Source organism: Lichenostomus cassidix, chromosome 1Aa (assembly GCF_008360975.1).
Source record: "Lichenostomus cassidix isolate B80296 chromosome 1Aa, HeHo_3.0, whole genome shotgun sequence".
NCBI classification, from domain to species: domain Eukaryota; kingdom Metazoa; phylum Chordata; class Aves; order Passeriformes; family Meliphagidae; genus Lichenostomus; species Lichenostomus cassidix.
Window position 1 is genome coordinate 21,997,265 of NC_139480.1, and position 27,893 is coordinate 22,025,157.

Genomic DNA, 27,893 nt, shown 5'->3' on the forward strand with positions numbered 1-27,893 from the left:
CTCTGCATTTAATGTGACTTTTGAGTTAGTTCTAGCGGCAGAAAGTTGCACAATGTGTTTATATGTACAAACACGTGCTAGTTCTCATGACAGTCCAGTTAAAATCTTAACATCAAAATACATAACAGTCTCCCCTCTATTCATAAGACTTGATTTACTGTGAGTGGCTGGCTTCCTTCCCTTCTCCCACCCTCTCTCCAGTTGTCTTTTGTCTGAGGAGAAAGCAACCATTTCCCAGTAGCAAAAGAGTTTTTTTTGTTTCGATCTGTTTTGGTATCCCTAGTGGAATCGTCATTTCACAAATGTTTAAGCTTGTTAGTTAGTATTAGCTAATGTTAGCTAGTATTGCTGCTGCTAGAAATTCGTTGACCTACTCCCAGACACTTTAATCTGCTTTTAGATCAGCCTTGATACTCTTGCACTTTCTAGCTGAGGTGGTTGAGGGAACTGCTGTGGCTGCCGTGTGCTTGCTGGTCAGCTGAATATCAGTGACACATGAATGGTTTTGGAACTGCATTTGAGTTGATTCAGGCAGAAGTGTATTACAGGAGTTCCTGTAACAATTGGTGAATTTCTCTTAGAACAGCATGATCCTGAGGGAATCGCATCAGGGGTTGTTTGAGTATGCAGTGGTTGCACATCAGCAGCTTCATGTCAGCCGTGTAGAGTCTCAGTGGTAAGCTCACTGTAGTAAGCACCTTTCCATCACTGAGAGATACTGTTCCTCAAAGGAGTTTCTGTGTGCTTAATGTGCCAAATTTCTACATAGGTAATGACATACAGTAAATTGCTGTGCAACATAACTTTGGCTTTCCCCACCCATGATGATGCTTAGATTATAACTTCTCAAAGGATAGAAGATGTCTGTGTTGGATTTTAGTTAGTGAATGCATACCAGTTGTTAACTAAATATTAAAGTGTACAATTTATGTAAATATATATTGAAAGAATACATTTTCCCTAGATTTTTTTTTCTGTGAAATTAATTCCTCTCAGATATGGCTTATATTTTTGTTAGTGGTTGCTGTGAGATTGCACCCAGCAAAGATGTAAGTTATGGATCTTTCTTCTGATATCTTAATGCTCAGAAACTGGTTTAGAAACTAGAGGTTCTGGGGCCATCTAATGTGTCCTCAGTAGGAAGAAGTGAATCACTTTAGAGTTGTTAAGATTCATGTCACTGGCTGACTTCCTCTCCGTTTTCAAGTGTCTTTCGCCTCATCACTCACAAATGATGGCCTATCCTGTGCTCACATGGCCCAGTAGCAATGACTTGCCTGTACCACAGAAGCACTGTGGCTCTGAGTGCCTCATGCACGTGGAGGTTCTCAGGCACCAGCAGCAGTCTTATATGCAGAGTGATCCCATTACACACTGTAGGCACTACATGGCCCTTCTGTGTGTTGAGCCTGCTGCTGCCCCTTCTTCCCAGAGATGATGTGCAGTGACTTCTCTGCTGGGTGCTCTGCTCAGCCAGTGACATGCTCTTAATCCTGCAAAGGCCAAAACCTATCCAGATGCTATCTCACATGGGAGATGACTAGATGACAGGGGGCTGTGCAGTGGAGCATGGATTTTGGTGTCCCTTAGAACAGGAGGAACTGGAGATACCAACGGGGCTGTGAGCAGTGACTGTCCCTGTGGAGTACTTTCCCCCAGCTGCCTGGTAAGATCAGCTTGCTACTGAGCAAAGGTTAAAACTCCAAAACTCTTCTCCAACATGTAGCCTCAGATCATGCTGAGCTTTTGTTAAAGAATCTTAAATGCTTGATAGGTAGTTTAGATTTGGTTTTATTTCCAACAGTGTGTGGAGATGTCCCTTCTTACTATTAATAGCCTTTGTCCTCTCTGCTTTGCAAAGCATATACAAACTCCATGGCTTGCCATGTTTGTAGTCCTGGTATACATCTCTGGGATGAGGTTGGTGTGGTGGTCTGTGCAGTAACTGAATGTCATTCAAAGGATGATCTTCTCATTCTGACACCTCAAAGCTACTACCCAGAGTCTTATTGTGACTGGGGAGAAGAAGAGTGTGGAGGAGCTGATTGGTGTACCTGCAATAAACCTGGAACTATAGAGGAAGTGTTTGTAATGCTCCTTTCCTCTTGTCCTTGCTTGCTTGATAAGTTTATTTAAAATGGGCCTCAGTGTAAAATGATGTGCTGTAACCATACCCTCAAGTAAATTTATCTGGGGGTTGTATGTGGTTCTATCAAGTCCCCAGTACATGAGAGACATGGAGCTCCTGGAGCAGGTCCAGCAGTGATAGTTAAGGCATGGAGTATCTTATTTGCAAGGAAAAGCTGACAGAACTGGGCCTTGAGAAGAGATGTCTGAGAGGGGACTTCATTAACGTCTGCAAGCATCTGAAGGAAGAGTGTCAAGAAGATGGAGCGAGGCTCTGCTCAGTAGGGCTGAGCAGTAGGCAGTAGGCAGCAGCTGATGCACGGGAAGTTCCACCTAAATAGAGTTGTTCTGAGGAAGAACTACTTTACTGTGTAGGTGACTGAGCACTGGAACAGATTGCCCAGAGAGGCTGTGGAGTCTCCCTCACTGGAGATACTCAAGAACCATCTGGGCACTATCCTGTGCCATGTGCTCTGAGGTGACCCTGATTGAGGAGGGAGGGTGGACCTAATGACCCACTGGGGTCCTTTCCAACCTGACCCATTCTGTGATTCTGTGAAGTCACAGTAATTATGTGTACATATATTGTTCTTCAGGCACGTATCCTTTGGTATGGTAGTTCTGTTGAGAATTGCTGTATAGGGCAGGATAATGTTGCTTGCTAATGATGCAATATTCTAATAAGAGGCTTGGTATTTTTATTGATATAAAGATGTGAAAGCTCTTGTACATTTGAAACATCTACTAGATTTTATACCTTGTTTCAAGTGACACTTGGTGATCCTACAGGTAAAAGTGTTGCAAAGCTTTATTTACTTTCTGTTATGGAAAAACTGAACAGACTTTACTGTTTTACGAAATCAAAGTTGTAAGTTGTTTCTCAAAAGCATGACAGAAAACAAATAATTAGTTTTGGACTTTTGAACAGGTGATAATTACAGCAGTGTACCTCAGTCCCTTTAATCTTTATTGTGAGATTTATGTACTTTGCTGTGATGAAGTAGGGAAGTAAGTTAGTGAATGAGGTTCAGCAATTTGTCCTTGAGGATTTTATCTGTCTGAACTTGAATATGTGATATCCAACCCTATGAAACACAGAGCTAAGATTCTCTTTAATAGGTATGTCAGCAGCAATGGTGGGATTTACTTTATCACATATAAATAATGTGGGCCTTAGGGACCATAAATCACATTCTTAACTATATGGACCAGTAAATTTTGTGTAATAATTGAGAAGAGTCTTCAAAGTGCAGTTTGAGTGCTTATAAGGCTAAGTGTTTGAGGGTTTTTTGTTGGTTGGTTGTGTTGCTTTTTTGGTCTTGGATGGGTTTGGTTTTGTTTTAATTGCAAAAGGAATGTGGGTTGAGTTTCGTTCTCTGTGGGAAGAATGAATGCCTTAGTACTTTTATCTCTGCTTCTCAGGATTCAGAAGAATTTTTCAGTGTTTGAGACTGGCTAGTTTGTGTGTTGCCTAAGGTGAAAGTATTGGCTTGATGCCACTAGCAAAAGCTTGCATGGTCAGTGATTTGACATGCCGTTTGGGAAAGGTCTGTTTTGCACAGGTATCAAAACACTCTAGCACAATGCTACTTCTCATGTGTATTTCCTTTCCTAAAAGTGAAACCACATAGTGGCATTTGCAACGTAGGACATGCAATAGTAGCTGAATTATCTATTTTTAATTTTGGAATAAGCATGGGTTTAATTTCCTAAATTTATCTACATTTATTTGTTGTACATATAATTTGATAAAAGTAAAATAAAATATTTTTTTTACAAGCAAACACTTTGGGTCTGAGTTAGTTGTCTGGAATGCCAAGATAAATCTTAATATGTGTATGGAAGAACACAATTGGAGTATTATCTTTTTTATGAGAAATTAATAATTATCCTTCAGGGTAGCATTTGTCACAAATGAGGAAAAAAAATATGTATTCCTGAGTCTCTACTTTGTTCTATGTGGACAAACCTTTTGCCTATGTAGAGTTCTGCCATAACCTCAAAGAATTTATATGGATGTAGGAGTGCTGCCTGTAGGAAGATACTACTAGGTTCGTAGCCTGTGTTTCAAGAAGACACAAATGGTGCATAATTCTGCAATAAAATTGAGTTATACTATTTACTTTTTAAAAGATATAATTATTTTCTATGTGTGTCCTTAACTAGTTTCAAATTAAATTAATTTTGTAAACAAATTAGAAAAACTGTTCATAGTCTAGCAGAAAAGTGAGCAATCATCTGGATAAGAACATTCATCCTGCATTTTAATAAAATAGTCTTGAATGATTTTGAATGTTGTTTTGTCCATGGCATATAATTCAGGTTGGCACAACCACTGATTTAAAACCAGAATTCACTTAAGAATAGTTAATGCTGTCCTTGACATATCTAATTCACTGTGTAATTTTGAGTGAAAAACCAACTGCTCTGAACTGCTTGAACACAATACATTGAAATATCTTATCAACAGAGGCTAGATTAAGCAAAATGTTTGTTTCATTGGTTATATTTTACCAGGTGTGAAAAGATAATATTTTTTGTTTGTTTGGAGGATTTTTTTACTTTTCTCTGACAGGAATAAAATGCATCTGCTAATCATTGAGGAATGCAGTTTGTGCTGAAAAAAGTGCAACAAAAACCATCCTAATCTACTAAAGTATTGGAAATAAAAATAAAAGTTCAAGGGTTTTTTTGGGGTTTTTTTTGGTTTTTTGGTACTAAGTAATTTTGAATACTTGTTTAATTCTAGTGCAGTGTATGCTATTCATATAAACAAATAGCAAATATATACAAAAGCAGGTATAACAGTATTTGACCTTGCTAGGAAGCATAAAAACACCCAAGTCCGGGTCTGGGGGAAAAACGTCCCCCTGAATTGAATGCAAAGCATCTCAGGCTGACACAGATTTAATATTACATAACTTGGGTACAGATCTGCATGTAATAATGTAGAAATGAGGGCTTAATATTGAAGGGGACATTAGCTCACACCCTGTAGACTGTCTCTGTGTCCAGACTTTTATGATGATTTACAGCCTCCTTTTATATTTTTTGTTTATCCTTTTAACTGGAAGGTTGTTTTTCTTCGATATTATTACTGCAGATAGGTAAGCAGCAGCCAGGGAATATTGAGAATGGTTCATCTCAGCATTTTAAAAAAAATGCATTTTATAAAAGTATATGTATCAAATAATAATGTATTCATTATATATTTTACACTAGTTATAAATCAATAGTATTTTTAAAAAGCTAAATATATTTCAAAAAAATTTTAAAATGACACCTTGAAGATAAGAGATAAAGATGTCTGATCCTTATTTCTCTCTTTCACAGTTCCTTGCGAAACAGATTTGATTCTTTTATCCTTTAGTTGGTTTATTTAGGTCATGTAATTCTTATCTAGATTCTTCCATTTGGGGATTATGCATTAAGATAGACTTAGAAAAAACTGCACATGGGTCTTAGTTAAAAGTCAAGATTGCACACAGAGCAGGGTATTTTTTGGTTATTTAGGCAGAGCAGAGTAGTTGCTTTTTTTCCCATGGACACCAGTCCTGTCAGTGTAGTTCACAGTGTACAGTTACACTTTTGTGGCAGTTTCACATTGTTGACCCCAATATTAGAGAGCTGCTATGATCTTTTTCCATTTCTGCTGCTTGTTTTGCTGTACTTTATGTCCGTTTTGGAGTGTATTACTTTCTGTTTTATTAAGTATCATTGTTGATTTTGAGACCTCTCTGTAATCAGCTAAGGTCAGAATTCAAAATTGTCTTGACCTTCTAAATTCTTGCCTCTCATCTTTGCTTGTTTTTGTGTGCCCATTTTATGAACATAATGCTCTCATGTTAACAAGTTGCTGATAGAAATGCTATTTTTCTGGGAATGAAATAGACTAATCTACATGTTTCATTGTTATCCTTCAAAACATTAGTTACAATTGTATTTGAAACCCCTTTTAAACCAAAGTTTGAGGCAAGTGGCCACAGCTTTCTGCCCAGTAAGTAGGGCAGACCTCTGCCTGAGTGATATGTGTCCCATGGCACCATCTCTGAACGTGTGTAGAGAAAAGCCTGATCAAGAATTAATCAAAATTAATTGCATTCAGTTTGGGACTGAAATCTGGACTTCATTCAGTGTTATGTCAGTGAGGCAGTATTAATAAGAACTGTTAATTTGTCTATTATCTCAGTGAAGTTTCCTCTTGCACAATGATTCTAGGAGGAAAATTTGCTTGATGGCCACGCTAGCACTTGAATGTAGAAAGAAGTCAGTCTTGGTGTGTTAGAAACTTTGTAGCATCTAACAAAACATGATGATGATTTGCTTGGAAGGATAATAACTTTGTACTTTTCCTAAATGAAGTCATATTTTAAGCTTCCTCTGGGAAGTACCTAGCAGGGTTCCCTCAAGAGACACAGGTTACTTTTAAAAGCAAGTATCTGCTGGTCTGCTTATTCAAACTAGTTTAGGTACAAATAAAAATACGTGCAGTAGCTCTGGATTTATACATTATATTATTTGTATTTGTGTTGAGTATGTCATAGCACACAAGTTAATCAACAAATGGAGCAGAGTTCAGGAAAGCCCTTGGGTTTTTCTCTTCTTCTTTTTTATTGTAAGCTACTGTTTTTTATGCCCTATGCAGAGCATTCTAGACTGTCATGGGGGTTGTTTGGAATGCACAAGGATGCAGGAAAAAAACAACCGTTAACCTCATCTCCCAACTGTCTTTCCATATGTCCACTCCGTAGTACTTTGTATCCGGAATAAATAACTTTTTTCTTCATGGATAGATGTGCAACTCCATGCAGGAAACTGGACAAGGACATGCCAGCATTCAAGAAGGATTTATAACCTGTAACTTCTTGTCTTCTCTTGTTCAGGTTCTTTTGTGGATAACTTTTCATTTCAAGGCACTGCTGCACATGAGAGAATTTTTGGTTTCTTTCTGGTGGCCAAGTTGTAGACCTTGACTGATAAACTTCCTCAGTTTTGTGCTAAGAAAACAGTGTGAAGGAAAAGAAAATCCATGTTTGAGTCACATAATGCTTCCCAAACTCAGCCATTTTACTTTGCAACTTGGAGATGGTGATCAATTTTGTTGCCCGTTTTGTGGTGTTGTCCTTGGCTTTTGCATCTCTGTAGGGTTCTGCTGTACTCATCGGGTCACTGCCTGTCAGCCCTGCTGTGGGCTGCACTTCCTGCCTCAGTCCCTAATAAGTGATACATGGGAGCTTTTTTGTACTGCCTGACAGAGAATGATGTAGTAATAAATTACTATTTGTATTACTTAACATTCATCAGTCAGGAGGATACTAAGGTTCTAATTCTGCTGCCTCTGCTTGATGGAATCTTACATCAAACAAGAGAGAAATAGTGTTTAGGTTATTTTGGACCCTTTCTAAAGCAATCAAAGGAATGTTGTTGGTACTGGTTTTGTGCATCTGAATCTGAGCAAGCTCAGTTGTGGTCCTGTGTTATTTGTTTGTTTTTAAATGATTCTAAAATGTGCTCTATTAAAAACCCCAAATCAATTTGCTAATAAGTTTTCTAATTTCAGTTACGAGGTCTAATACCAAAGATGTGGAGTAATGGTCTATAAGTATTCATAAGGGTTCATGGCTTATCCAGTTTTATTCCTGTTCTGTCTTGAAATGCTAAAAAAAAACCAACCCAAAAAACCCCTAAGATAATACAGTGTAGGAAAAGGACTTGATGTCCATAAATTATTTTCCTGCCACTGGAAAGTGCTGTGCAACACTTGCCTGTACTGTAGCACTACTGTATTATTCTGTAAATGAAACCCTATAATTTTTTAATTTGGAGAAAGAATAATTAAATGTTTAAAATTCCTTTCAAGATGAGGCAAGCATACTCATTTTTCCTTTTTCTAAATAAAAAAACATTCCACACTTAAAAAGAATGCATATTCTTACTTGTTGATTGCAACAAATAATGATCCCTGAGATGGGTGAAAGGGCATGTTGGGATGAAGGGAGTTAAGGTTAGATAATGTGATTGTTTCACTTAGATTCTTCTTTCTGGTTTTGTTCATGTTCTTGCTTTCATTCTTTGAATTCATGATGTGTTTTTGTTTAGAGTAAAACAAAAAAGGGAACTTCTCTTTTTCAGTGCAGACTTAAAACAAGCTTGTAGTTGTTCAAAGTACAGACAGTGTTTATTCTAACATTGATATATTTCTGGGTGTGTGAAGAGGAAGAAGCCCAGAATAAATAACTCTGTTCACAGGCTTTGAAATAAAATGAGTTTATCTGCCCTGATGGATTCTTTTTTGCCATTTTACAATAAATACTAGCCATTCACTGAAAGAAGTTATTATATGTGGTTATAATATGTGGCTACAGCTAAATGGATATATTATGGTCTTTAATATGCTGTGAGATTTCCCTTATAGTACAACATTAACACTCAAAAACATTTGTCTGCTTTTAAACTTTGGGGATAAGTATTTTCAAATTCTAATAGTATAGAAATAAACATTTCTGTATTTGCAATTTTTTTCCTGTTTATTTCTCTGCTGACCATTTTCTTGTAAACATGAAGGGATAGAACACAATGACTGAGTCTATGGCAAAGAGACAAATCACTGAATTTGAAGATACTGAACTAAGTGAAGGCAAAAGGTTGTCTGCATAATACCAATTTTTTCTCCCTAGCATAGACTGGGAGAACTATGTGGGTGTTTTGGTGCTTGTCTCCAAATGATTTGTATTTCTAATAACAGCAGTTTTTCTGATAATTTTTAAAGATAATGTTTTTGATGGTTTTCAAAATCATGGCATAGAACTGCAGAGGGTTAGGGATGCTGTAGCTTTTGTGATGTGGGTCTGGGACAGCTACTTGGATGAGAGTGATAGCTGATTACACGTTTTCAAATGTGGCCTTAGTGTGGATGATCCAATAAGATCCCTGAATTGGGGGAACGTTGAGCCAGATGTCCAGGCTCAGGCTCTGACCATGGTGCAGAGCCAGGAGCAGCCCTGGCTCTGCAGGTGGAGGGCAGAAGCTTTGGTACAGCCCCTGGACACTGTGTTGCTGGAGGGGGAGGAGGTGGGAGCTTTTGTGCAGAGCCTGTGGAGTTGGTGGCCCACTTTGAATCTGTGTGGTGACATGCTGTTCTCAAGAAGCTTGTGGATGCTTAGGTGATGTTTGCTTAGAGTGATTTTCAGTTTATTCTGAAATAATTGGAGTACTAGGGTTGTTAATTCTGTCATCATGGACCATCATGTTATTCCTCTGGCTGTACCTATGAGTGACAAATGTGTTGTTATGTTTCTGTAATGCATGGATTAAAGCGTTGACCTTCTTTCAATTCCATTGAATGCAGTTTATGTAGTATCCTAAAGGCCAAAGTGCTTAAATCTTTTCTCTCCAAAGCATAGTTTGCTATGCTATGTTGCCAAATAACAACTTGCACCCAGAAATTGGTAGGGCTTTGAAGGAGTGCAGGTAGAGTTGTTGACTCTTACCATACAGCTTTAGGAAATGGAATACTGCTTGGATAGAGCACTGGTAAGTACTTGGGTCACAGATTGAAGGATTGAAAGTTAAACTGAATTTGTAGTGGATTTGATGAAATTAGTGTTTTTTCAGAACACTTGTTTCATGGAGAAAAATATGAAAGCAAGACATCATAAATCCATCTTAAATGTTTCCTTAACTGTGAGCATTAAGAAGTAGGTATTCAGAACAATCATCATTAATTTTTTTGACTAGAAAATCTATGGGTTTTTTTTACTCATCACATAAGTGCTTTTTTTGCTGTAATTACAGTGAAGAGATTTTTAGTTTTTGTTTTGGTTTCTTTTTTCCCATAGGTGGCTGTTTTAATGCAATAGTGTCATTAGCTGGCTGAAGACTAACCATGAGAATAGCAGGTAAGTATGCTCAGTAAAATCAGACTGGTCATTAGTGAAAAAACTGCTATGGACAATAACAAGTTGTGGCAATAACGTTTTAAAGTCATAGAATCGTAGAATACCAGGTTAAAAGGGATCTCAGGAATCATCTGGTGTGACCTTTCTTGGTGGAAGCACAGTCTAGACAAGATGTTTGTTACATGAGAAGTGGAGGTTTCCTCAAACCTTCAGTGTTTGATTAGTCTGTCAGCACACCAGGAAAGCCAAGACTCTTGTGCCTGACAAGTCTGTCAGTGTCCTGTTATGGGGACCCTTCAGTAGACTTCCTTTTAGTTTAGGTGGATCTTCAGTGACTCTAGTAATGCTTATTTTTGTTACTCATTGGTATAAAATTCTCTTGCTTCACTGTGAAAGATATAGTCTATAAAATATAGAATGCATGCTCAGTGAGGGGTGGTTGTACTCTGGAGGCAGGTAACTTTGGGATGGAGTTGTGAGTTAATATTACAATTAGGTTAAAATGAACCAAGTTTATCTCAGGAGAGCCATTTCACCACAGTTGCTGGTTCAGCAGCAAGATATCTGCTCCCGTCTCCCTTGTTTGTCAGGTGCTGTGCAGGTTTATCAGGTGAAAAGAACCATCTGATGTAAACAGAGCATGGCCAAGGTGTTTCCACTCTGCTCCACCCTCTGTTTCATCCCCCTTAGCATGTGCTTGAGGTAGCAGATTGGGGGGGGGGGGGGGAAATTACTGTGATTTTGAGCGTCCTCACAGCATTCTATGCAGGGAGTAGCAGCTATATTTTACCCTGTAATTTTCATTCTGCTGTAACTTCCTCTAATTTGACCCCTAGCCATCTTTCTACAATGGCCCAGCCCTCTGTCCAGCCAAATCTTTAAAATGTCCAATGCTGTGGACTCCACCACTTCCCTGGGGAGAGGATTCCAATGTCTGATTGTTCTCATTGTGAAAAATATTCCTTCTGTGTCCAATTGGAATCTTCCCCAGAATAACTTCCATCCATTACCCCTCTTGTTTTCTGTGTGACTCCTTGTAAAAAAAGGAGTCTCCATCTTCTTTGTAGCCACCCTTTAAATACTGGAACATGGTAGCAAGCTCTCCTGTAAATCTTTTCTCAAGGCTGAACAAACGCAGCAGTCTCAGCCTTTCCTCATCTGACAGGCTTCAGTCCTTGGAGCATCTTTGTTGGACTCTCTCTAGATTGTCCATGTCTTTGTTATTTTTTTTTTTTAATAGCAGGGGCAGTATAGCAGGTGTGGCCTGGTAAGTGCAGTGCAGAGAGGGATAATGATTTTATCTCTCTTTGCTGGTGATACCCTTGTTGATGCAGCCCAGCATCCCATTGGCTTCTTTGCCTGCACACTTCCATTCGTATTGAGCTTGTTGTCCACCAGGATCCCCCAGTTCCTTTCCACAGAGCTGCTCCCCAGCTGGGTAGATTCCAGTCTATTCTTTACTCCTGGATTACGATTTTTGCGGTGGAAGACCTTACACTTGTCCTTGTTGAGCGTCACTATTAGTGTTAGCCCACTCTTTGAACCTATCCAGTGTTTGTGCAGGTTGGCTCTCCCTTTAGGTGTGTCCACTTCCTCACTCAGTTTGGTATCCTCATCAAACTTTGTCAGGGTATGCTTCACTTAACTGGCATAACAGCTATTGCTGTTCTGTTTTATTGCTGTTGAATGAAACTAATTTTGGAATTTGGGATGGTTGAAGAGCAGTCATTTTTTTAAATGCTGCAGCTGATGTGCAGTGACTGCTTAAGGTGCCATGACTTGATATATTTTGGCTGCTATTCCTGTAAGATGATGAAGGAATAGGGGAATGGTCAATGGTTGTCTTAAGCCATTTCTTCCCTGCCTCTCACCGTAACTAAAATTGCTATGTGCTGTTTTAAGTGTCAGAAACTTTCTGAATGGTTGCTGGGAGTTTGAAAACTATGGAAGCATTTTCATAAAGGTAACTTACTGTATTACAGGCTTTGAGAAATAAATTATACTTGACAGAAGGTATAATGGTTGTAAAAATAAGGTCTTTGCCAACATCAAAAGAAAATATTATTTTACACATTTTGTTACAATAGAATAGCCTGTGTAGCAATGGAACAATTTTGAGTTTCTGGTGCATTTCACTTTTATCAATAGTTATAGTGTTATTTTCGAGTAGAAGAAACTGTTACCTCTTCTAGGAGAAAATTACACCTTTTCCAAGACCTTGTTAATGCATTAAATTAGTCAATTTTTGCCACTACTGCTAAATTTGCTTTATTAACCACAATATGTATAATAGGGAGCAACCTGCTAAACTAAATCCGATAAAGAACTGGAAGATGCTCTGATTTTTAGATGCCTGATTCACCTGGAAAATTACTTTCCAAACATGTTTAGGCTTTTTTTCCCTTTCCATCCACCAGGGTTTTTTGTTTGCTAAAAACCACAAAGAAGATATGGCAGTTCCTATAGAATGTTTCACCTGTAGCAAACATGCCCTTTTTGGTTCAAATGCTTAAAGAACCTTCTAGGAGATTTCTTACTCTTCCTTTGAAGGGAGCACTTGCAGTTCAGTTGAAAAGCTCAGGATATAGAGTGGAGAGGATGGTCGATCCTCAGACTGAGTCCTTGTTCATCTCACCTACTATATACTAAAGCAACATAGTCTCCAAGTGCCACTAGCTAGATGACACATTCCAAAATCTGGTACCATCTTGTGGTTTTAAGCAGTGTTGCTTGGAAAACCTTTTCCCTGGTTCCTAACATATGTTCAGATCATCTGTTTCTCCAGTGCTTACACACAGTTCCCTTCCTTTCAAGTGCAGTGATCTTTGGAGTTCCAGTATAGTATTTTTTAATTAGGTTTGCACCTGTGTTTTCCTACATCATAGTATGTATGTGCTCACACACAAAAAAGACCAAACTACAAGCAAAAAACCCTTGTATCTTTCTTGGTCTTTATTTTATTTTTTCTCTCCCCTTATCTTTTTTTAGCCTTATGGGAGGATTGATTAGCATCTCTCATCCTTCTGAAGGCTGAGTAATCTGTCTATTTTAAGGTCTTCTGAACAGCCCATCACAGCAGCAGTCTGAGATCTGCAGGATCTCGGTTTTTTTCCAAAGGATTTATTTGGCTGGCAATCTGAGAAAAAGAAGCATGCTTTAAGGTTGATTCTTTCAACCAGTTTGACATACTGCAGTGAGATTGGAAGGCAGGATGTTGATCACCTAATGTCTTCTCTCAGTCAGTATTTTACAAGAAGTTCAGTGTGGAGTATTCTGTGAAAATATGTTGCAAATTATGCTAAAAAATGGTGAGGTTTGTGGCAGTATCACATACATTTCCATTTCAGATGTGAACTGCTGTGGTTGTGTGCTTACACATCCTCTCCCAGGAAGTAGATTGGCCACTCAGCACTGGAAGAACTTAGTCTTGTAATACTTCAAGCTACCTGAGACTTCAGTATTTTTAAAAGTAGGAGGGGGAGGTACTACTTTTTCTTACTTATTTTAAAATAGCCTTTGAGTCATCAAACTTGCTTTTTGAAGGTCATTAATATAAATTTCTTTAAAAGTAGATGAGGATGTTGTTGCTGGTTGGCTGGCGGTCTGGGTTTGGGGTTTTTTGTTGTTGTTTTTTTGAGTTTCTTTTGTTTTTAATATAATACTGAGAACTGACTGACCATAGCAGCCAACTGCAGTATATAAACAGATTCCTCATCACTCAGTCTGGGCCATACATTAAAACAGAGGTAGCTCAATTTGAGGGCAGGGTAAGTGCAGTGTTTGTGAGCAGCAAGGAACCAGGTGCTCATGGCTAAGAACAGGGAAGTGGAATGGGGAGGGTGGGAATTTTGCCTTTGGACAGCAAGGTAGTTCATCTTAGTTCATTGGCTTAAGCTGAATTTTCGTGGAAAAGTCTGGTTTCTCCTGGCTGCTGAGCTGAGTTGGTGTACTATGGTGCCAGACAAGCATGAAGCTGGAGAAAGTTAAGACCAGAATGTGCATTTGGTATGATAACCTGTTGGATTGGTGCAGTTACAGCCTACATTATAATACTCTTTTTTTTCAGTTTTATTCTGTTTAGTAAGTCCACAAATGATCATCTTATTCCAGAGTATCCCATAATGTAATCTCATACACATTTCTCATGTTGCTAATTTTGGTAAACTAATGTTACCATTTGCAGATAATTTTTTGAAACTTTTTTCTGTTTCTTAACAGGTGCTGCAAAGTTGGTAGTAGTCATAGCAATATTTTTATTGACATTTTATGTCATATCTCAAGTGTTTGAAATAAAAATGGATGCAAACTTAGGACACATATTTGGTAAGTGATGACTGTTTTATCTGGACATCTGTTAATATTTACTTGAGCCTGTTTCAAGAATATCATATTCATTTTGCCCTAGGCTCTTCAACTTAAGAATTCTGTGTTTATCTTTAATATGTGTAGTTGTTATTTTTTATATATAATATGTATATTAAATTATTTTCTGTATGAAATATTTAACCTACTCTCTTAATCAGTTTGATTCTTTTGCCTGCCAAGGATGCATAATTTTTACCTCATTTTTTTTGTTTACTGGAGCTTGCATTCTTAGTGTACAGTAGTAAACTAGGTGACTTGAACCATGTTTCTGGAAATCCATGCTCTGCCTTACTACTGCTAAAGAGATTCAGAATTTGTTTTGGGGGAGCTTTTTCTCTTGCACAGGTACACTGCTGTGTTAAGTTGACTGTGCAGTGATCAAAGCATTTCAGCTGTGCCCAGGTTCTACACAGAGAAAAATTAGCAGTTGAGGTGTCAAAATTAGAGTCTGTTTTGAACCAGAACTATCTTTCAACGTGCTTCTCATTACCAAAAAAACCCCAGTTTTAGGCACATGGGTAGAGTTTGTGTTCTTTAACTCTGGATTACTGCAGTGTGAGCTGCCATCCAAACCAGCCAGCAGAGACATCTTTAATAATCATTGAAGAGACAGAGGTGTCATTCAGACAGGAGCATGATGAGGGCACTTGTGTCTCTTCGTATCCTAGGAAAGGGAATCCTGAATGGTTGGGTTGAAATACACCTGAGTTGCAGACTTCCAGTGTTCAGTGAAAAAAAACCCAATCCCAGTGAAGCTGTCAGTAGGAAATTTATTTCATTTAAATGCCCAGAACTCCATAAATTCTTGGAGGTTTTGGATCTCCATGGGTTTTTGTCTCTATGACTCTTCATGACATTCAGAGTCATAAATTAAGGCAGTGCTTCTGAATGGGATTCCTGATCACTTTCATTCTTCTACTGCATAGAAGGTGTTTTTTATTGGAGTGTAATATTCAGGTGTATTTGATACTTCATTTCAACCAGCCTGTTTTTATAGGGGTACATAAAGATTTTACATTTATAGGATATTATATAGCATATGACACATCAATAGTAACATCTTGTAAAACTTTTTTTTTTCATTTTAGCTAGATCAGCACTGGATGCAGCTGCACGCTGTGAGTATTCATATGCATGTATTACTGCTGTGACTTTCTTTTGCTAATAACAGAAAGACTGATGAATTTTCATAGTTAAAGTCTCAATTACACTTCAAATGCAATCAGAAACTAATTCTCCTCTTCTCTTGATTTTTCTAAATTTCTGGTAAAGTCTGTTTTGTAGCTTTGGCTTGTGGCTTTTTATGACACATAAAAGCAGGGTGACAACAAGAAGTTGGAATAATGAGATACTTCAGGAATTTCGACTATTTTAAACTTCTGTGTAACTACAGATGTGATACTGTTTGTGTTTGCTCTTTTCCTTGAATTCCTTCAGAAAAGTAACTGATATTTTTCTGTTAGACTACCTGTGGTGTTCTCTCTAAAATCTTGCTCTGTTTCCTTTTGAAAGCTACAAAACCTCCAAGATACAAGTGTGGGATCTCTAAAGCTTGTCCTGAAAAGCACTTTGCATTCAAAATGTCAAGTGGAGCAGCGAATGTAGTTGGACCTAAAATCTGTGTAGAGGATAATGTGTAAGTATTTTCACCTGTTGTCTCTAAGTGTCTCTTTCAAAGACTTAGATCACTTTGCACACAAAATCAGCAGTTTAAATTAGGGCTTTTTTTGCAAGCAGTTCAACTCCATGAAAAAGCCATTTTGCATTATAACCTTATCACTGATGAACCATACTTAATCCTCTGCAGTAAATGCAGAAGCATATGTTATTTTAATACATGCAAGATAGCTTGCACTTTGTTTCAGGTTTACAGACTGAGGGGCTGGACTTGGTCGAGTCAGATGCACATTGGCTCTAAGTAACTTGTCATTGTGCCTCTAATAGTAATTCAGTGAATAATTGTATTGTCTTTTGCAAGTAATCTTTTAAACTATTTCCTTAGTACCAATGTCAGAGCATGTTTTCTACCTTCACACAAAGGTTGACTTCAAAAGGAAAAAAAACAGTATTTTCATGATCAGTAGTTATTTAACTCTGCTGACAGTAACTTAAGTTAATAAACTTTAAATAATTGTGAAATTAAGAAAAGAACTGCTAGAGACACTGTGTTTGGTTTTAAGTCCTCTTTTTAATAGTAATACCTTTGACTCAGTATTACCAATAATACTGTATGTAGAGTATTTAACTGAGTACTTTCCAGTAATCCTCAAAACGTAAATACTTATTTTTAGACTCTGTGTTTTTCCTTAAGTTGTTCCTGCTCATTGTCACCCAGAGCATGCAGCTTCCAATAACATGATTTATCCATTTGATTTTTCAGGTGACATGTCAGGAAAGATGTGTTAGTATTGTTGGGAGGAGATGTTTTTTAATATCAGTCACACTTAGTGTCTTTGCCTTCCACTTGCATTTAAACTACTCCAGTTCAGCTGTTTCTCAGCTCACCCTATGTTAGTACAGATAGCACAATCAGCAGCTGGTGCTAATGAATTCTAGAGTCAGTGGCAGCTTCTCTGTGACCAACAGAACCCCACATAATCGAGTAAATAGGATAATTCATGTATAAGGGAAAAACGCATTGGTAGCATTTTCCATTGCTTTACTCTCTAAAGTAACTGTAAGACTAGTCTCAAATGGTCTTAGAGAGAAGACTATTTTTAGCACTAACTCTAGCACTCCTCTGTCAGGCTGGCTTAGCTCAAGCTTACTCACTTGTGTAGGAGTCAGTTTGCAGCAGAGCATCCCGGTGTAGTCAGGGAGCACATGCTCAGCAGGAGCTCACCTTGCCATGTGCAGACTACGAGCTGCTGCTTCTACTTTCAGTTCTTACTGGTGACTTGCTTGGTGACCTTGGGCAAGTTTATCTAATCTCTCAGCATGGTATTCCTGTTGGCGTTAAAAAACGTGCTACTGTCGCGTTCTGGTTGCTTAATATAGGAAGCTTAATATCTGTGGACACTTAAGCTGACTCAATGATTAGAAGTTGTGGGAATGCAAGTAGTGTTTTACTTTCAGGATTGTAGGGTCGTTTCGTTTGGGATTTTTGACTTTTTTTGTTTTAATGTCTTAGTGACTGGTTAACTAAAAAGAGTTTTGTTATTTCTGTCAAAAAAAAAAAAAAAAGAGAAAACCCTCCACTAGATATTTTGTTGAAGAAAGTGATGAAACAAAAGTAGCTGCTAGTAAAAGCCTCTATTCTGTTAGTACTAGTGGGCACTTTAGTGCACAGCTGTTGGATTCTAAAGTCCAGCTTTCCTTGGCAAACATCTTTCTGAATTCCTTCAGAGAGGGACTGGTTGTGTCTATTTCAGTGTCCACCAGAAAACTTGATCGATTTTATATGATCTCCTGCTTTGCTCATAAGAGGTTTTATTTCTCTATCAGAAGCTCTCAACTGGTTGATTGTAAATTCTTGGAAGAATTCTAAAACTGAGGAAGGGCTGCCCTCATGTGAGAAGCTGTTGCATTGCAGCCTGTTGTGTTTGTGATGGTGCACAAGCTGTCTCAAGTGTATAAAGTAATATATCAGAGCTCTGAAAAAAACCCTTGTTTCATCTGGAGTAGCTCTTTTTTTAGACATTTCATGAACTCTCACCTGCAAAAAGGTGAGGTTTTTTTTTCCTGATTACTTTGTGTTCTTCATACTTCTATGACGGGACAGCAGAAACAAGTTTTCATAATTTGTAAATCTGTATTTACAGAGTAGAGTTTTTTCCTATGTATTAAATGTAGGGAAGTCACTTGACTTATGAAAGCACTAAAGGTCCTGATACAATTCAGAATTCATGTAATTTCTCAATTTTTCTTTTATTTATAGAGCTATTTTAATGTGAAACAGGATTTCTGTTGTATACAAATTCAGTTATACCCTTGTTCTATATTGGGAGGCCATAATCCAAATTAGAAAAAAACAGGCTGGACTCATCATCAAAATATTAAATATTGTAGTTGCTACTTCATGGGTTCTTTAGAAGGGGCTATATTTACTTCTTTACTAGCAACTTCTCTATGCAGTTTTACTTCTTTATTAAGAAGCCAGTTGCATGATTGTGCCACAGTAACCCACTAGCAGGATGTTGTACTACATTCCTTTAGTAACCAGGAATTCTTGTATTCATAGCTGCAGGTTTTATTATCAGAATCCGTTTGTAATTTTATGCATGTGTGGAATTTCAGTGCCTCGTCACCTCAGTATTAGATGTTTTTGGGCTGCTATCTATTTACAGAGGATTTCATAGTGTAAATGAAAGGAAGTTCTTATTCTTTTTGGTAAATGAAATATCCACTAAGTTTTGCAGGAGGAAAGGAGTGTGTTCAGAACTTCATTGCCTTTAGTCATTTATGTTCCAGTCTTTATTTGCTGTATTTTTTCTTGTTTAGAATGGATGCTCAGACATGACATGGAAATCATATGATCAGAGCAAAAATGATCCTTCATTGGCTAAAATACTTTTGGAGTTCCCTGCTAACCAGAACTGAATTCTGCATTTCAGTGGAAAATTTCAAGTATTTTCTTTCATAAGTTACTGAATTAGAGTTTTAATTTACTTTAGAATTTAGGGCAGGTAGTATAACTTAAGGGACTCACAGAAGAATATGAACTTTCATCTCTGATTACAAGTTCTTTAAAACCTTTTAAATTTACTGTGCCAAGAGTTGCCATTATCTGGTAGTCTTCCATGGCCTCTCTGAATACTGAGTCTGTTTCTGGTGCTTGTCTATTCAGTTTGACATCTGACATCATTCAGTTTTTCCTCTGAATTTTGGCTTCTGTCTTTATCCCCGGTGCAAAAGATAGCACCAGAGAGACATACAGACATACTTCTGTGATAGACCATTTCTTGTTTCTAGCCTATCACTAAGAAGTTGGCATGAGAAAGCTGACATGGAAGCTGTGAGTGTAAGGATGTGTTGCTTAGAATGGGTGTTCAGACATGACCTGAAAATCATATTTCTGCAGAAGAAATGTGAAAAAAGTTTTGAACATAACAGGATTGTACATGTGCAGCCCCTTCCTAAAGCCAGCTAGGGAGGTTAAAGAAATCCTGATCCAGATGGAATCAAAGCATCTCTTAGAGTGTATTTCAAATTAAGGATATGTGTGCACCTGTATGCTTTTGCTGAGATGCTTTGTTTAATCTCAGCTGAAGGTCTCTTCATTATCTTAAGTTATGGAATTGTTCCAAACTTTACATCTATTTGTCCTGTTTATATTAGCTCTTTCAATTCTAGCTTCAAAATATTAATGCTGGAACATTTGGGGCAGAACAGAGTTCTTCACACAATGCCAGTGAACAGGAATGAGAAGGTCTGGAAGCTTCCTCTAGCTACAGTGGTACAGCTGCCATGGTCTAAGACAACACAGCATCCTACCTAAATCTTAATGTTCCTGTTACCTCCTCTTACTGCTTTGAAGGGCTTCCATTTTGCAATGACACTCTTCTTTTTAGCCCCTTTGCCCCTCTGAGTTTGGTCTAAATTACTGTTGATTGTGACATTTTTTTGGCATATATGATTGTACTCCAAGATTGTATGCCACTGTTGCTTAAAGTCCTATCAGTATACTAACTATTTTTCTTGCAGCTGGGTTTCCTGTTACATATATGAATAGCTAAGTGCTTTGCCTTCCTTGTTTCTGAATGTGAATTTTAAATGCTTCTGTTCAGTTAGCTTTTAAACTTACTAATACATTTTTGTTCATTTTGTGCTTACAAAGAAAAGCTTAAAATATTGGTTATTTGACTGTGCTGAGCTCCACAAATTAATATACGGTTATTTTTTAAAATATATTAGTTACATAACTACATTAATAACACTGTTATTTTTTGTGACACTTTTAACATACAGACATACTTTGAAATCAAGATGATTAAGCAATCAAGTTAAATCAATACAACTGGAGATATTTGATATGTTATTCTTAATTCAGGGGTGCTTTAAGAACAGAGATTAGTTCAAGAACATTTTGCTTCATTTAAGTACTCATGAACATGCTAGTCTTTAAACTATGTATCTCTTAGAATTTGATCCTGGTTAAAAAACAGAAATATTTCACATTGGAAGATTGTCCTATTAAAAATAAAAATATTTATTTTGTTTCAGTTTAATGAGTGGAGTTAAAAATAATGTTGGCAGAGGAATAAATGTGGCCTTGGTCAATGGTAAGTGACAATTTAAGTGGACAGATTGTCTTTATTTTCAAATTGTTTCTGACGTTTAAGGTGAAATACTGTGGGGTGGTGAAAGGCAAGGAAGATGAGAAAAGGAAGTATTCAGTTATTTAGACTGAGATAATATCAGATATTGGTACTGACACTTTGTTACAAAGTAGAAAAACTCAGTGCATCTTTGTTTCCAATAATGAGTTGTAAATGTGGAGTGCTGTGGTGACTGTCTTGTTGATGCATCACGTAAATTCCTAAGGCAAAGAAAAAGGGAGAAAGACATGAGATGCATGCTACTTCTTTTGACCTCATGTGTTGCCACCACTAATTAAACTGTAGACTGTGTTTCTCTGTTGCTCTGTTTTCAGTGAGACTTCTTTAACAGTTTTGTTATTACACAGAAAGACCAGCTCATTATTTCCTTACTTGAATCAGTATATTTGGTCTATAGATCTTGTCCCTAAATACATAATGTTAGGTTATTGTGTTCAGGGTTCATAATTTTTATTAAAACCAAACAAATTAAACCTTGTGTGTTACCTTGAAGGTTGAACTGAATGTCAGTAGTGGCACATTTGTCCTCAATGTGTAGAAAACGATTCCTTGTAGCACTGAGATAGCACTTTGTCGTTCCACTGCAATATAAATTCTTGTTATTTGTGGATTGTACTCATATTTACATCATCTAAAGCATGACTTGAACAATACTTCCTAATCTTTTGTTGTTTTCCTTAATTGTCTCAATCTGTTCAAAACCAAAATACCTATCTTTGTATTTTATAGCTCCAGTCTTTCTCTCTGTCTTCCAAACTTTAATGAATGTATATATTAAAAAAAAAGTCCACCTTCTATCAAATACTTTGTAGACAGCATAATAAAAAAAGGTAATGAGTGACACTATATTGTCCACTTTTTTCTATTTATTCTGGATGGTTAAATCTACTAACAATTTACTACAAAACATGCAGTGTAATTTTAATCTTTCTGATTTTTCCATGTGGCATGAAAGGCATTATATAGCTGTGCTGTGTTTTCGCAAAACCGGTTTAAAAAAAAGTGCAAATATATGAATTGTATACTCTGTATTGATTTTAGATTCTGTGGGTGTTTTCTTTTATTTTCGATTCCACTTAAAGCAAAATCAGAATTTTGCCTAGAATCATAGAATGGTCTGTGCTTGAAGGAATCTTAAAGATCACCCAGCTCCAACCCCCTGCCAGGGGCAGGGATACCTTGCACTAGACCAGGTTGCTTAAAGCCCCATCCAGCCTGGCCTCCCACACTGTTGTTGGATCTTCTCACTTTTTTCCTCTTACCTTTTCCTGCACTTTTTCACAAACCACTACACAGTTTAAGGAGCACTTTTCATAAAAGAAATGTCACCATAGTTCATTTATCTTGTGTCTTCTGCAGCACTTTGAGAGTGTAAGAGGAGTTGGGCATGTTATCTGTAAAATAATTTTGGCTATATTTGATGGCACCAAATGTTTCTTTTTCTCTTTTCCTCCAGGTAAAACAGGAGAGTTATTAGATACTAAGTTCTTTGACATGTGGGGAGGAGGTAGGTGCAATTACTCTGGTTAGAGAGAAACAACAAATGTGCTTTTTTCCTGTTTCTTTTCTAGACTCCTTTTGCTGTGGTGATTTAAGGTGATAGTTAAGGGAGTGCTTTACCTCTACCTTTGTAATTGTGAGGAGAGTGCAATTTTAAAGAAACACAAGTAGTTGAGGTGGGAGGGAACAGTGTGGTTTATCAAACAGTCTTGTTCTCCAGAGTAGTTCTCACTAGTGGTTATGTCTTTACACAATATGGATTAAAGTCTTTCTATGAAATAATAGTTCTCTGATGCATTTTTGCTTTCTCTTACTCAGCATCTTTTTGTAAATGCTAAGTACATTTACAAATATTCTTAAAAGTAATGTCTTGGCAGAAAAACATTACAGATGTTTAAACATAGAATTGTTGCTTGTTATTAAACAGTTTTATGTTTTTTTTCTTCTCAGATGTGGCACCACTTATTGAATTTCTGAAGTCCATCCAGGATGGAACAATTGTGTTAATGGCAACATATGATGATGGTGCAACCAAGTATGTCATTGCTTTTAAACAGCAAATGTTGCTTAAACTTTTACATGCTGTTTTATACTGAAAAAAATGCATTATCACACAATCACTTTTAATAAGGTTTTGTTCTTCCAAGGTGACAGATTTGAAACTATACTTTTGGTTTATAGGTTTTATAATACAAATGTGATTTGGGCACAACAAAGATCAAACTAAAACTAAGCAGATGTAGGTGTGTTGATTTTTTTTTATTGCTGGTAGCCCATTCTGTCTTAGGTTAGTAAATTCACATAGGTCTAGACATGGGAACATGATTATGAGAACATTCTCTAGTGGAAAGTGGTTTGTTCCATCCAGCACTTTCTTCAGATCAGCTCCAAGATGGAGTTCAGTGGTTACAGGATGGCAGAGACCATTCCCAGCAAGCCTTGCCTGCATCCTTACATTTAAAGTCTCAGAGGTTACTAGTGTGAGCCCTGTACCTTTTGGCCTCAGCGTTTTACTGTTCCACCCTAAAGCTGTTCAATTTATTAATCTAGATGTAGCCTAAGAGGGTTTAGGTCTCTTGAAGCATTATCTTCCAACTTTCACAACTTGGGTCAGTTTCAATAAATACTAAAAATTACTGTAGAATATGTATTGTAATCTACTCCTCACTTAAGTCATGCTATCCAAAGGATTGCTTTTCACAGTGAAAATTGAAACTTTTTTCCTTTTCTTTTGTTATCTTACTAATATTTAACTTTTTGTTAATGTGGTCTGCTTTTTTTCCCCTCTTTTGGTTCAATTCATTATCCACAGCTTGTCCGTATTTTTTATATAGAAGCAGCTTCATATGACTAAGTCCTGACTTTGCAGTGTGCAGTCTTTACAGTAAATAATCAAGTGTCTTCACATTCACTGCTTTTAGGAAAGAAGTAAATTACTGGGGTTTTAGCCAAGATTGGATCTTCTCTCTATTGTTCACTTGTTTTGTTACTTTACTTTTTACCCTTTTCCATTTCTTCTTTATTGTTTTAGATAAAAAGTAGGGTTAGTTTTGCTTCAATACTCATGTTACAGCTGATGTTTTTGAAAGTTTGTATGTAGATAAAATACAGCTAAACAAGAAGTTGTATTTGGCTCTGTCATGCTGACAGACAGGAACTACTGCTTACTGACACTACTATAACTACCACTGGTAACATTGTAAACATAAATGCCAGTTCTTGGAAATAAATTTGTGAAGAGTTAAGCTGCCCTAATGCTTGAGAAAGTTGGAGCATGTGTTGTGCAAATAACCTCCACAGTCCTCCACAGTATTTAATAATTTTCATAATTTTGGCTAAAATGAGTCATACAGCTATATATCAATAAGTGGTAGTAATCAGAAGTTTTGTGTCTTGTTTGGTAATCAGGCAAATTTAGTAAGTTAAAGAGCTGCTATTTGGAGATTTTGGAATGAAAACTTATCCTGCAGAATTGTTTTCCTTTTGATACTAAAATTATCCTACTTGGCTTTACAGACACTGAACCATGCTGTTGGGCAGCATTCTGAATTTTGAATTAACTGCCTAAAGCAGACAAGAACTTATTTCAAATACTTACGTGATTCTTCTAATCTAAAATAGCTTTTACTTTATCTAGACTTCAGCTTGAGCCTGCAAACAATGTTTAAAAACTGACTTTTTTGTTGCTTGGAGAATTGCTAACGGGACTTGAGATATAAATTCTTACAGGAGAGAGTTCTTGGCTTTTGTTGGTGTAGTGATAGGTTTATATCCTGGTTCCTTGAGATTGTAGTATGAAAGAGCAGTGCTCATTGTATCAGGTGATTTCAGAACTAGCCTTATCTGATTTTTGAAAGATAGATCTTGCCCAATATTGACTGACTTAAACTATTTTTAATAAGATCAAAGCAGACTAGTGCACTGTGCAATGAAAGCTCCGAGGGCATGTATTGTATTCACATACTGAACTTCTGTGGTTTTTTTAAGGCTTAATGAGGAAGCACGGAAACTGATCGCTGAATTAGGAAGCACATCCATTACTAACCTTGGCTTCAGAGACAACTGGGTCTTCTGCGGTGGAAAAGGAATTAAGACTAAAAGTCCATTTGAACAGGTTTGTGATTCTATAACTTCCTGGAATTTAACAGCTTGCATTAATAGAAGCATAGCATGTTCTATAAATGCTATGCATTTTTTCAAGTTGGGTATCTATTGCAGTTACTGGCACACAGTGTTATTTTCAGGTTTTTTTTCTTCTTCCTCCTTTTAAACATACAAAAAAGATTCTTTGGTGACTCATAAATAAGAAAATCTTATATGGGGTAGATCTTAGTATGCCAATAAGTAGATAATTTATCTTTATAATGAATCAAAGAGAAGAATTCAAAACTTTCTGCCTATACTTGTATTTTAGATGCACTAAGAATGGTGAACTTCCAATAAATAAGTGCACAGTTAAGGTATTGGTGTTCCCAGCTGTTAGCTTTGCTTTTCTCTCAAATTGCTACCATAGCAAAATTTGTGAAATAGAATATGTTCCCATACTTTAGCTGTTACAATTTGTCACGTGTCAATGTTGCCTTTAATTTCTGGTAAAAGTAGTTTTGTACTAGGAGAGTAAGGAAGATGTGTTTTCTTCTGCCAGCTTTGCAAGGGAGTGGAACTAAGTGCAGACACAGTGGCAGACTCTTGGAGGCAATAATGTCTTACCAGACTGCAGATGGTTTTTTGGTGGAAAAATAAAATGTTCTTTAAAATCTCACTATTTGTTTTCATTGCCTTGTAAATTTAGTATTCTTATTTATTTTTACCTAGTGGTTCATGCTTTAATGCAGTTGGTTGTTTCCTTGCTTCTCTCTTCCTAAGAAAACATCTATAATAAAATTTAAATATATTTCCAGTATGGCTTACCTGTTTTTACCATACACTTGTCTGAGCAAGTTCGTTTTAGTGGTGAATATTGAGAGATTGTTACATTTGATTCAAAGCACAATAAATTAATAATGATGTTTTTTCTTTGCCCGTGGCCTGAAAATAAATACATGTCTTAAAGCAGTGAGTTAAAGCAAAAGGATAAATGACTTCACATTAATGGCAGATTGATATTTTCCATTTATAGCATATAAAGAATAACAAGGACACAAACAAGTATGAAGGCTGGCCAGAAGTTGTTGAGATGGAAGGCTGTATCCCTCAGAAGCAAGACTAAATGAAAACAGAAGAAAAGGAGAAAGAATATGGAAGAAAATGCACTTTCTGCTATTATTAGAGAGAGGGCTATGAAGGAGACTGTACTGTAAATAATGTTTTCAAAGCATGCAGCCATCTTGTCAGTGTGTGCATGAGCACTGACATTTTGAATATTGGGATTATTTATTGCTAACACACATAGAAATTCTTTTTGTAAATATGTTCAAAATAAAAGAAACATCCAATCGTTTCTATGCAGGTTTCTTAAAAGCACAGTATTTAGTTTGCCTGTGGTAAATAATACTTGTAGATAACTGGCTAATAAATAACATATGTGGACAATAAACAGATCTTGACAAATGTACTGTCCTCTTAACAGTGCAATGTTGCTGTGACTACATAAACTTAGTGGAATATTGTAGATTTTAGTAATATGTTAATAAGGAGCTCTAATTTTTTTTATCCTCTGCCTTTTTAATGGCAGCATCAATTTTTAAAGCTATTTGGTTATTCTAATACCAAGTGCTCCAAAGATTTATTTTGTAGTCCTCCATCAAAACAGTAATCAGCAAAGGAAGACTACATAATATAACACAGATATGCCATGAAAAGCACAAAAGAATTTTTTTTTTTATCTTTAGGGGGCAAACTAAAGTAAACATATAAATTGTGTGTGTGATATTTAAAAGCAGCTTGGAAGAATTTGTACTTAACTTGAAAGTGTTTACTTTATAGAAGGGACTTGGCATGTTAAGCGGCAGTACTGTGGCTAATTTGTTCATTTTTATTGCAGTTCTTTTGCTGCTGCTTAACCATTGATTCTCCCTGTGGCTGTTCAGCTGCAGTCGCTGATCATGCAGTCAATGTGCATCGTGAAGAGTTTCCTCTTAGTTCTAACATCAGGAATAAATCTCCCATCACAAATAGGCTGTTAGAAAGCAGTCTGCCTTCTAGTAAGAGTTGTTTGAGGGTACACAGTTGTGCACCTTTACTACCTACATTACTTCTCATGAGCCAAGGCAATCTCTTCTTCCAGTGGAATGTTACAGAGCACGTTGTGTCTCGGGTTATGCAATGTATGACTTGTGAACTTAACTGACCATGTTTCCTTCATCCTTTTTGAAATGGAAAATAAAAAAGGACCAAGTTTAAGTGGCCTTATTCTTTAGCTTATATCATAGCTGTGAGAAGACCTTGCTTTCTTTCTAAACTTATGTTTCTTTTAAGTTGGGCCGGCTTGAGCTTTTCCTGAAACTAAGTTAATATGGTATAACTGACCTTGTCCATATTCACAAAGTTAGGGCTGACACAGAATTGGCTGTACTCTCTTGGAGCTTTGTGTTATGAGTTCTGCTATATTCTTCAAAAATTTCAAGCCAATTCTATGAGGCAAAAGCCTCAAAGGATTTTTCAGGAACCCACAGTAAGTTTAACACAGAGGCATTAGTAATAGTAGTATTTTTGATGTTTTCTTAGACAAATTCTGTGCACTAAAAATTTCAAGCAATATTGAGAATTACCTTGTAAGAAAAATAAACAATCTCTGATACCAGAGTAAGACTGGATTCTGAGTTGTTCTGTGTGTTTAAACAGCTTTTTAAATAATGTGGGTTTCTCTCAATATTAATATAAAGCAGCTACAAATGAAACTGCTTTTGTTAAATCTTCCAGATTTTCCTGTGTAGGAGGATATGTTAAAATCATGTATTTTTTTGATTGAAGCAAAATCCCCTTTTCTAATCAGTTTGAAATTCTATTTCATTACTTAAGGCTGGTGTGAAAAACTAATTGTAAATTCTGGAATTTTCACAGAAACAGTTCTGTTTGTCTATATGCCAGTATTGGCTACAATGCTATCCAGAAGACCTTTCCTAGTGTCTTTTTTTTTTTTTTAATTCATTTATTTTATTTCCTCTGGAAAAAGCAGACCCTTTTACAGCCTTAGTTTCCTGATTGCCAGTTTGGAAAAAGCTTTATTTTGCTCAGTATGTTTTGCTTTCCAGGTGTCTTACTGTGGCACTTGGTTTCCTGAAAC

The 27,893-nt window shown here is 36.8% G+C and overlaps 1 protein-coding gene across 3 annotated transcripts in view; it reads left to right on the forward strand.

Annotated features, from left to right (window-relative positions):
* The window catches only part of FAM3C (FAM3 metabolism regulating signaling molecule C), a 31,027-nt gene extending 3,615 nt beyond the window's left edge, over nt 1-27,412 (forward strand). The window contains exons 1-10 of one of the 3 annotated variants that reach the window (XM_085042337.1): nt 9,801-9,824; nt 9,966-10,025; nt 14,244-14,348; nt 15,479-15,508; nt 15,903-16,026; nt 20,553-20,611; nt 22,125-22,175; nt 22,619-22,703; nt 24,656-24,782; nt 25,788-27,412. In XM_085042337.1, the coding sequence (XP_084898463.1) occupies nt 10,013-10,025; nt 14,244-14,348; nt 15,479-15,508; nt 15,903-16,026; nt 20,553-20,611; nt 22,125-22,175; nt 22,619-22,703; nt 24,656-24,782; nt 25,788-25,877 (684 nt within the window). In that variant the 5' untranslated portion in view covers nt 9,801-9,824; nt 9,966-10,012 and the 3' untranslated portion in view covers nt 25,878-27,412. Of the gene's footprint in view, nt 1-9,800; nt 9,825-9,965; nt 10,026-14,243; nt 14,349-15,478; nt 15,509-15,902; nt 16,027-20,552; nt 20,612-22,124; nt 22,176-22,618; nt 22,704-24,655; nt 24,783-25,313; nt 25,431-25,787 lie in introns of those variants that run through there. The other 2 variants (XM_085042347.1, XM_085042334.1) reach the window with 2 other exon arrangements.
* The last annotated feature ends 481 nt before the right edge of the window (nt 27,413-27,893 follow it).